Raw genomic sequence first — 11,173 nt, forward strand, 5'->3', positions numbered from 1 at the left:
CCTCAGGTCTTAATGGGTAAAAATGTTGTTTTGAAGAAAGCGATTTACATGATTTCCCCCTCCTGTAAGGGACAATGCTTATTCTCGGCCTATTCTCGGCATCCCCACAGTGATGCCCAAGTTCGAGTTGATCATTGAGCCACCACGTTACATCCGTGATCTCAACGCCTGTGAACAGGCCAGCGTCAGGGCCAGGTAAGGCACTTCAGCTGGCAGTGATGTCATACAGGAGCAGTACAATATGTGACCCAATGACAGGCGTGAGATTTACCTGTTGAACTTCGGTCTATCAAATAAATGTTTCTCAGCCAGTGGGTTGGGAGCCGAAAGTGGCTTATATGAGTTTTTATGAAACAGAGGAATGTTGTGTTATTATTTCATATTGTTTCGGTCAGGCAGAAACCTTGTATCACCATATTTCAACTGTTTTAATTTTTGGTTTTTTGTTAATGAATGCTCTACAATCTACAATCTACAATCATTGTCATTCTACAGTGTCACACAACGGTAGCAAAAATAGCTCAATCCACGTTGCATTGCAATGTGTTTTGAGATTTTAAGTCAAACTTGCCGAACCTGTTGCCCATATGGCAGGAGCCTACACCCCCTGGACATGATTGCGAATGCAATGAGCACTAACTATGAGACCCTGCAGATCGTGTCTGTCTGTGTGTGTGTGTCTGTCTGTGTGTCTGTCCCGCTGTGACACCACCCGCCCGCCACCAGAGGGCGCAGCTGTAGCACGCACACACACACACACACACACACACACACACACACACACACACACACACACACACACACACACACACACACACACACACACACACACACACACACACACACACACAAACGAGCTGCGTTCGCTTCCCGCGTTTGCGCGTCCTACTTGTGTAGAAGTACACCCCCTGGACATGATGCTAGTATGTCGCAGGGACTTACCCCCAATCCAACCCTTAATGAGTGCCAAGCAGGGAGGCACTGAGTCCCATTTTTCACAGTCTTTGGTATGACCCGGCCAGGGATTGAACCCTGACCTCCCAGTCTCAGGGCGGACACTCTAACCACAAGGCCACTGAGCTGGTTTTGAGCTTGTAGATCGGCTATGTTTGTATTTGAATCCTGAAAAGTACGAGTTTTGGACATACTAGGTTTCCACCCGACAGCAACAATAGTGTCATGATGATAACCTCATGAGCAACACAAAATGATATTAGGCAAGCATGTCTCTAGAACTCTTAGCCTTAGGTGCTTCACAGGTAATGGTCATGTCACATGTTTTTTTATTGTCTCTTTGTAAAGCGAGTTTCGCTCTTTGGATACCGGTAGCTTCTAGCAGTTGATTTTTAGCATCGTATTTTCCGTATTCCAATCATCCGATGTATTTAATCATGATTCATGCACATGGCATGAACCTGGCTGCCTAGCACGGTAGATATGTGGGAGTCCAGGGCCAAAATTGTGTGATATTGGTGACACAACATGAATCTGTACATGATTTTGACATCTTTGCTGCTGTCCAGGTATACCTTTGGGAAGCCGGTGACTGGGAAACTTACAGTCAACATGACAGTGAATGGAGTGGGCTACTACCGCCATGAGATGGGCCATCCTGTGGTCAAATCTATGGACGTAAGTTTATGCATACTTGGGCTGGGTGATATATCGATATTATACCAAAATCTACAATACGAGACAAGATATCGTCTGAGATTTTCGATAATCTAATATCGTGATATTATCGTGTTTTTTTACTAGCCAAATTACGAGTCTACAACCTCACAACACATCCCATCGTGATGCATTGTGAGATTGTAGACCTGCTATTTTCGTGGTTTTGAAAAATATATTATCGTCACAATACAGTTTGATTTTGTCCATATCACCCTGTCCTAATCCATACCCAGCTCCATTATCCTAACATGGTGTAATGTACTGGTGTGTGTCAAAACAACTTGGCTAGTGTTGATCTTCTAAAGTGCTGATCTGATCTCTATTTTGGTTTCGAGTCAGAACAACTAAGATAAGATGTGATTGATGATCCTAGATCAGCACATTAAGCTCCCCCCTCCCCCCTAACATAAATATGTCGTTTGGTGTGTTTTTTTTGTCTACAGTAACAACTTACTCTAGAATATTTGCATACACGTTTGGCATACAATTCCCCAGTATGTATGTTATGTTAAGTATCTCTAACTTTTTAATTTCAAGGACCCAAATTTAATAGCTGTGTGTAGATAGGGATCCACACACAAATCATTAGTGTTGATTTAACAGCGTCCCTTTAAAGGCCTATTCATACTCCTGTTCTAGGTGATGAGGTCACCGTTTCAGTGGTCACCTCATCACCCAAAACTGGAGCATGAATAGGCCTTTCTTTATAGGTTCCATTTGGTTCCTAACTATGAGTCATTTAGTTGGGGGACCCCCTTGAACCCCATCAAGGATACTCCCGACGAGTTTTGACCAACTCATTTGATCGCAGATCAAGGGCTCTGTGACCTTCAGCCTGTGTGTGAAGGACATGCTGCCGCCGGACGTGGCCGACCACTTCAGAGGAACGGTGAGCATGTGGGTGTCGGTGACCGGCGCCGATGGAAGCAGGCAGACCATGTTCGACGACTCAACGCCTGTCCACCAGCAGCTCATTGACATCAAGTACTCCAAGGACACACGCAAGCAGTTCAAGCCTGGCCTGCCGTACAAGGGGAAGGTGAGACGAGCAGTCATGGAAGAAGTACTCACTTCTTTTTTAACTCGGGTAAACTTATAAATATACCACAATGTAGAAATACTCTGTTACAACAAGTGAAAGTTCTGTATTCAAAATACACTTGAGTGAAAGTACAAAAGTACTCAATATGCAAGTACAATATTTGCCTCTGAGGGGTAGTGCGTAGTGGAGTAGAAATAAAAATATTAAATACTCCAGTAGTACTCAAGTAAATGTACTTAGTTATTTTACACCACTGGAGACAAGATTACACAGTAACAATCTTCTGTTAATTTCACCCTGAGAGTGTACAAAATGCCAGATACCGTCCAGAGTCCATTTGGTTAGTGGTTTGTACAAATGGATAAAAATGAACAGAGAGGAATTTACATTGTTGTGGTAACTGGCAACACATCGGAATGCGGGGAAATAGACGTTTCACCTAAGGAAACATTACGATTCAGTTGATAATGGTGTAATAAAGTACAAATAAATACTAAACCAATACCAGATAAATAAAATTCGCAAAATGTTCTCCTATGTTCACCAAATGTTCATCCATTATGACAGTGGTTCTCTTTATTTGCCGATGGGTTCTCAGATTGAATAAAATGTAATGCCGACAGGTTGCGATGGCTTTGTGTGTTTCTGAACCAATCAGAGCGTTGCATCCCTTCACGCAATGGGACGTAGCTCCGCTACATTTGCGACACGCAGTCGCAGTCTTTGTTTACAAGACAGACAGACGACCAGCAAAGCAAGTTCTGCTACTACATGGCTTATTTCTAAGCTATAATGTTTTCAGATACATATTTTAGCGTGCTGATTAAGTTTAAAACGAGTAATACACTGTCTGGATAACATCTTGAACGAGATTAAAATCAGACCCGTCTGTACTGAGTGGTGCCAGACTATTGGAGTAGTGGGACTGTTGGTTGTCAGACTATTGCCTGTCGGACTATTGGTTATCGGACTATTGGCTGTTGGACTATTGGTTGTCGGACTATTGGCTCTCGGACTTCGCCTCTGCAAGCTCAAAAGTGCTCGGAAGGGTGTTCAAATATGATAATTTAACTGCGTTATATGACATGCCCAGAATTAGGGATGCTAGGCTTCATATGGTTAACACACTCTTTACCCCCGGGCGGAGATCGAGGTGACCTACCCAGACGGGAGCCCAGCCGACGGAGTGCACGTGCGCGTCAAGGCAGAGCTGACCCCGAAGGACAACGTCTACACGAGCGAGCTGATCTCCAAGGACGGTCAGGCGACCTTCGAGATCCCCTCCATCCCGACCGCTGCCCAGTACGTCTGGCTGGAGGTCAGTGGTGGCTCTGCGGCCTGGGATGGGCTGACATACGTTCCTAATGAAGTCATGTGTTGTAATAATAGTTTTTCCCCTTTCGTTATTGTTGGGGTATTTGAAAAGTACATTTGCACATACAGTACATGGAATTTCTGTTCTCAAGGTTGCAGCCAAAATATCTTTCTATTCCTAATTATTTTAACTATCTACACAAAGTACACATATTTGAAGAAAAATACTTTTACTCTAGGTAACCTATTTGATTACTTTTAATCATGTCACTCATTCTAGACTGACGCATCTAGACTAACGCAGACTGGTCTTGCTGAGGGTCCAGCTGATACTCTCACCTCTGTAGTCTCAGTTACAGCCGATAAATGGTGGACTTGAACTAAGTTTATTTTATGCTAATTTAGTTTAAAACTGCCATAATGAAAGTGCCCTTCCCTGTCTTAACCACAAATATATCTTGTGTAAAGAATAGTATTTACCAGGATTGGGGTTTGAACGCCTAAACCACTCGGCCATCCTGGTGACAAATGCATTAAGTAATACCTGTTTTACTTGTGGTCAGCATATGTGTTGACCATTAATGGAGATAGGGCGTTCTCATAGTTGCTGCCCCCTCCCTTTGGAACTCACTCCCAGCTGACATCAACCCCCCCACCCCCCCCCCCCCCCCCACCGTCTTCAGACTTGCATTCCCCAGTCCCCACCTAATTCTAATCCCCTTTTTTGCCTTTTAATTTTAATGATTTTGTTTGCCATGTTTTTTGCCTTTTAACTAGTTAATTCTGGACACAGACAGACTTGCCCCAAGCCTTGTTCGAATCACTCAAATCTCTCCCGTCCTTATGTAAGCCTTGCATGCAGTGTCGCTCGCCTCAACCTGGTGCTTCGCTCGCATCTCTAGAGAGTGTTGGAAAGAAAGGCGGTTGGAAAGAAGGAGTGTCAAGGGGTCACCAACACAATGGAAAAAGCAATTAAAGATGGGATTCAACTAAGGAATGCATTTCAGGTTCTGCTTTCCATCCGACATGACTGACTGAATGTCACGTTGACTTTATATCAATGCTCTGTTGTGTCTGTGCCCGGCGCTGCAGACCAAGGTGATTTCCATTGACGGCCAGCCAGCTGGAGACCAATACTTGCCCAGCTATCTGTCCATCAGCAGCTGGTATTCTCCCAGCAAATGTCACATCCAGATCCAGAGCCTCAGCTCACCGCTCAAGGTAAGCTCCACCACCCCCTTTGTACAGCAGATAATAGGAACGATCTTTCACTTGGTGATACAAGCGTGAAATTTGGCATGAACATGCCTCTGGGTCACCTCTCTAACTTTTTTAACCGAGCCAACGAAAAATCCAATATGGCGATCATTTTTCAAGATGGCCGCCAAATAAAAAAGACCTTTTGAGGCGGTTCTGGACAACCATGCGGCCGACTCGAGACCGGGCACTGCACTCCCTGTGGGTGTGTGGAACGTGTGTGTCGAATTTGAAGTCGGTGGGGCGAACGGTTCTCGGGTTACGTGGATTACAGATGTACACACGCACACAAAATTCGTGCAATATAGCAGATCATTGGAACGGTTGTTCGCTTGGTGATACAAGCGTGACATTTGTCATGAACCTTCCTTTGGGTCAACTCTTTAACTTTTTTAACCGAGCCATCCAAGAATCCAATATGGCGGTGCTATTTCAAGATGGCCGCCACATCTAATTGTTAGCCTATGTCTACATTTCTTATAAAAAATAGGAAAAATTTCACCATTATAGATAGATAGATAGATAGTTTTTTTTTTTTTTTTTATATTCTTTATATATATTTTTTTTATTATTTTTAGTTTTCATACTGAAAATGGTAGCATGCTAATGCTAACTTAATGCTAACATGGTAGCATGCTAATGCTAACATAATAATGCTAACATGGTAATATGCTAGCATGCTAACATAGCATGCTAACATGATAATGCTAACATGCTAATTAGCATTAGAAAATGGTAGCATTAGCATGCTACCATTTTCAGTCTGAAAACTAAAAATAATGACAAAAAAAAAAATATATATATATATATAAAGAATAAAAAAAATATATATATAAATGAATAAAAATCTATCTATCTATCTATAATGGTGAATTTTTTCCTAAAATTTGTAAGAAATGTAGACATAGGCTAACATTTAGATGTGGCGACCATCTTGAAATAGCACCGCCATATTGGATTCTTGGATGGCTCGGTTAAAAAAGTTAAAGAGGTGACCCAGAGGCATGTTCATGCCAAATTTCACGCTTGTATCACCAAGCGAACAACCGTTCCAATGATCTGCTATATTGCATGAATTCTGTGTGCGTGTGTACATCTGTAATCCACGTAACCCGAGAACCGTTCGCCCCACCGACTTCAAATTCGACACACACGTTCCACACACCCACAGGGAGTGCAGTGCCCGGTCTCGAGTCGGCCGCACCCATGGTTGTCCAGAACCGCCACAAAAGGCCTTTTTTATTTGGCGGCCATCTTGAAAAATGACCGCCATATTGGATTTTTCGCTGGCTCGGTTAAAAAAGTTAAAGAGGTGACCCAGAGGCATGTTCATGCCAAATTTCACGCTTGTATCACCAAGTGAAAGGTTCTCTCACAATATGGCTGTTAGCCGCTGTACTATATGTATAATTTGCAATTATTTGTTACAGAAACAAAATTAGGTTTATGTATATTTAAGGTATTTGTTACATCTGCCATCTGCAATTTGTGTTTCAAAAGCATAAAAAGCAAACAGAAACTAAAGGTAATTTTGATTCATGTAAATGCTATTTAATCGTTAATCCCAATTATTTTTTACAACAATCATCAACTAAAATGCCATGATCGGTAATAACGCTAGTTTATTATGATTATGATGCTTCTGCTTCAAATGTGACCTCTCAGACACATCATCTAAAGACTAGTATAAAAGGTAGGTGGCTAGCGCACATCCAGTTCCTGTCTGGTGCTGGACTAAGGGCGCTTTCACACCGGACATGTTTGGTTCGTTTTAAACGAACCATGGTCCGCTTACCCCTTTGGTTCGGTTGGTGTGAACGTGCATACGAACTCTGGTGCGGATCAAAGAAACGAACCATGGTCCGCTAAAAAAGGCCGAACTCGGTTCGCTTCCAAACGAACCACGGTGCGGTTCGTTACTGGTGTGAACGCATTCGGACTTTATAGAGGACCAAATACAGTACGATAGCCAAAATAGCCGTCGGGCGTCGGCAGTTGTGAGGCTGCATTAATAATTAGTTATAAAAGCATGTCTTTTTTACGGGGATCACTATTGAGCTGACAGTCTGATTTTAATAGTAGACGCATATATGTCGAGGCGCACTGCGCAGCGCAAATGTAATGGCAGCGTGGTTCACATGCGCAAAAATAACAGATGTACAAGTTGTACAGATGTACACGGAATGGTATGTACGGTATGGTAAATTTGGAGCGCATCTCTCTCTCTCTCTCAGCGCATGCAAGCAATTATATCTACAGGCCTTTAATATAGCCTATATCAGACTATGCGCTCGCTCTCTCTCTCTCTCTCTCTCTCTCTCTCTCGTAATGACAGCACAGGAAGACGCATGCAGCCCCTGTGCGCACCTGTGCGTAATGTGACTATATCATTAGATTGGAAGACAATACAGTCTTGGCTGACAACACCAATTGAAAGTAGAGTTCCCAAGGATTATGGTGATATTAAAATTTAAAAAATCGCATAAGAAATGAGCGAGATATGCCTAAATAAAATGTTAGTGGTCTTGGCAATTTATTTTATTTGTGTGCGATCCGGGGCGACGGCACGGCACAATAGATTTTCATTCATTTTTCAGATCATTGTCATGTCATTGCAGTGCAAACCATTAAATATAGCCTATATTAACTTCATAGGCTATTGTACAATATGTGACATATTTCTTTCACCCGGTATTATTGATGTGAGTTGATCAAAATAGTATTGCCTAGGCTATAATGCTTGACTTGTATAGCCTAGGCTATACAGTAGGCTATATAATGCCAGCACAGTCATTATTCTCTTTCTTTAAGACTAAAGGCAACCCTTGACTTGATGGGCTTTCTCAAATAGACTACTAATAATAATGCGACGATACCAGAAGTCCATTAACGTAATCAAAGCGATGCAATGACAAAGACAGTGAGAACAACAAAAGAACAAGCTGACGGTGTGAATCAAACTATATATATTTTTTTGTCTTCTCTGTTCTGTTGCCTCGGGAGGTGTTTTCTGCTAAACAGGCTTCGTTGTTTTTGGCTTTTGGCGAGGCTGCAGCTAGCTGCTATTGGTCCACTCCGACAGGCTGTTTTATTTTAAGCATGTGCCGCCGCCACGCAAGTTATGACAAAGCATGTGAGTCTTCATGTATGTGTGTGTGTGTGTGTGTGTGTGTACATGAGGGGGAGAGACAGAGAAATATTTAATGTTAAATAGGCTATACACAGGTGGTCCCAAATGATTCATTGATTACATCACGATCACTATAGCAAAAGACGTAAAACTAGGTCAACTCAATTACTCAATTAGCTGCAGCGGAGCTGTTCTGACTTGAAGCTCAATACTAACTGACCACCTTCAAGTTTAAACCATAAGATGACATGGAAATGCCCGCCGATTTGATGCGCAGAAATATATATATTATCTAATCGGGTTAAGGTACATGGAAGAAAAGTCCTTTTTATCAGGGATACCTTGTTGTAGGCTATACATCTCCGTGAATTGTCAGCAAGCACATTATTGTTCAAACACCTACTCCTCTGTTCATCTGTTGCTCTTATTTGGCTAATAAAATAATTAATATGAATGAATGCAATAGCAAGTTGTTGCTGCCTGTCATGTTGCTGTTCTCTTCTCTCTGTGTGACTGAAGGTTGCCCCAAAAATTGTAGACAGTGATTTCCCCTCATGTTCTTTTCCCCCTCACTATTTGGTTCGCTTAACATGTCCACGTGTCATTTGTTTACATATTTGGTACGCTTTACAAAGTCCAGTGTGAACGCCAAACGGACCAAAATCAAAATGCTAATATTTGGTCCTTGGTCCTTGATCCGGACCTTCTAAGCGAACTTTGGGTGTGAAAGCGCCCTAAGGTAAGTTATCTGCCTTCCTGTAAATAGTGAGCAAGGACTTAACAATCAGATTCCCCTGTGTGAACTGAACTGCATGCTGACTCTTTATTCTATTCTTTTTGATATTTATACTTATTTTGGTCTTGTGAAGTATACTTCTCGGTATTTGTCTTATATCTGGGTTCGTCCACTTTAAATTAAATTAAATTAATCTTGAAAATTAATCTTGATGGCTTTACTGGCCAATGTCCAGAGAACCATTGATCTTGAATGTTAGCCTTCATGTGTCTCTTACCTGTTCCCTTTGATATTGTTCTGACTGACTAATACTATTTTGGAGCAATTGCCCAAACTGTAAACTACTTTTGGTACCGAAAGCTTTTTAAATCTTAAAAACAAGCAAAAAAACCAGCAAGTTTTATTGAAACTGTTCTTTTGAAACTGTGTTGCCTTATTGTAATCTTACTTGCTGTGGTGGTCATTCATGTTCATATATATATTGTTATATTTATTTTCATGTCACTTATTGGTGTTGGTGAATCACCTGCCCATGCAGTCGTCATCAGTCACGTGATGTGACGACTGGGTTTAAAAGGGAGTTGTCACACATAATGCCGATTATCACCTGATGAAGGCCGTTGTGTTATTTATGGTGTATTGAATAAAAAACACCTTGGAGCAAACCTGTGTGCGGACTCTCCTCTCTTCACATCATCTAAAGACACCGCACAAATACATCGAATCAAAATGAGGGTCTTTGAAAAAAAAAAAAAAGGTTGAGAATCACTGACCTATCATGCTACATAATACACGTCATCGCAGCAAAAGAACCAATCATCTTAATTTGACGACTTTAATGACTTTGATTTGCCATTTGTCCACGTGTGTTACAAATTATGTGTTAGGTGGGCCAGGAAGCAGAGGTTGCCCTGAAGTCCACCTGCCCCTGCAACTTCACCCTGCACTACGAGGTGGCGTCCAGGGGAAACATCGTCCTGTCGGGCCAGCAACACGCCAACGTCTCCGCAGCTTCACAGCGAGGAAAGAGGGCAGCGGTCACCTTTGACAAGAACGTCCACACCACGACCCAGCCCCCCCCGGCCTCGGGTCAGTATAAGAAGGTTCAAGGCTCAGTGTCTCAGCCGTTCCGGTATGGTCTTTACCGCAGCTGCTAGTTTCCAACCGACACACTTGTCATTCTCACGCCAAATGCCCACATTGTGTCATTTCCAAATGTACTTGGACTAATCTATGTGTGTGCCCACTGGTGTGTTCTTCATATGAGGTATGGTCTGGCTCCTTGTTGGTGCATTGCTCCTTAGGTACAGTGAGAAAAGTCAAAAGGCTCCTCAGACCCCACATTGAGAACCAATGTCACACCATATCGCCTTCACCTTCTGTCCGCTAGGTGCCGGAGGCTCCTCACCTCAAGCTGAGATGGACACCTGTGTGTCGTACCTCCGCTTCCCTGTCCGTCACGTCATGGCGCCCCTCAGCCGCCTGCTTGTCTACTACGTGAGGGAGAGCGGTGAGGGCGTCACGGACAGCCTGCAGCTCCCTGTCCAACCCAGCTTTGAGAACAAGGTATGCAGTGGTAAAACACTGGCAAGAAGACTGGATGTAATTGACGCCATAGCTTCATGTGTATCTAAGGCCTCAATATTTTAACATTATGTGTAACACCAATTTGTGGGATTCTATGTGAGCCTGGTGACAGTTTGTACAAGAAATGTGGTAAGGTTTCTTTCCAGTGGTGTGCGAGATTAGATTCAGACACACAGATGGACAGACAGACCCTCTTACAGACGGCTAAGCCTGTTTCATAAACCACGTCAAGTAGTATTTTGGACATTCTTCAGAATCTGATTCACGGAATCAGTGCGGAAACGGTTCCACTCTAATACTCTGTAACTTTACAGGAATGTGTTAAGGGATATCATGAGCAACCCCCAGCAGCATACAGGAAATCAATATAACATATGCCATACAATGCATTCATTTTGGAGACACATGTCCATCTGTAGTATCTGTAAACAAA

The 11,173-nt window shown here is 42.7% G+C and overlaps 1 protein-coding gene across 1 annotated transcript in view; it reads left to right on the plus strand.

The window, feature by feature from the left end:
- cpamd8 (C3 and PZP like alpha-2-macroglobulin domain containing 8) overlaps nucleotides 1-11,173 on the plus strand; it is an 84,358-nt gene that overhangs the window by 11,279 nt on the left and 61,906 nt on the right. The window contains exons 9-15 of the mRNA XM_083767994.1: nucleotides 111-195; nucleotides 1,524-1,632; nucleotides 2,486-2,713; nucleotides 3,864-4,034; nucleotides 5,123-5,251; nucleotides 10,041-10,242; nucleotides 10,544-10,719. Of these exons, the coding sequence (XP_083624120.1) occupies nucleotides 111-195; nucleotides 1,524-1,632; nucleotides 2,486-2,713; nucleotides 3,864-4,034; nucleotides 5,123-5,251; nucleotides 10,041-10,242; nucleotides 10,544-10,719 (1,100 nt within the window). The remainder of the gene's footprint in view (nucleotides 1-110; nucleotides 196-1,523; nucleotides 1,633-2,485; nucleotides 2,714-3,863; nucleotides 4,035-5,122; nucleotides 5,252-10,040; nucleotides 10,243-10,543; nucleotides 10,720-11,173) is intronic.

Source organism: Protomyctophum parallelum, assembly GCF_964188405.1.
Source record: "Protomyctophum parallelum genome assembly, chromosome: 6".
Lineage (NCBI taxonomy): Eukaryota > Metazoa > Chordata > Actinopteri > Myctophiformes > Myctophidae > Protomyctophum > Protomyctophum parallelum.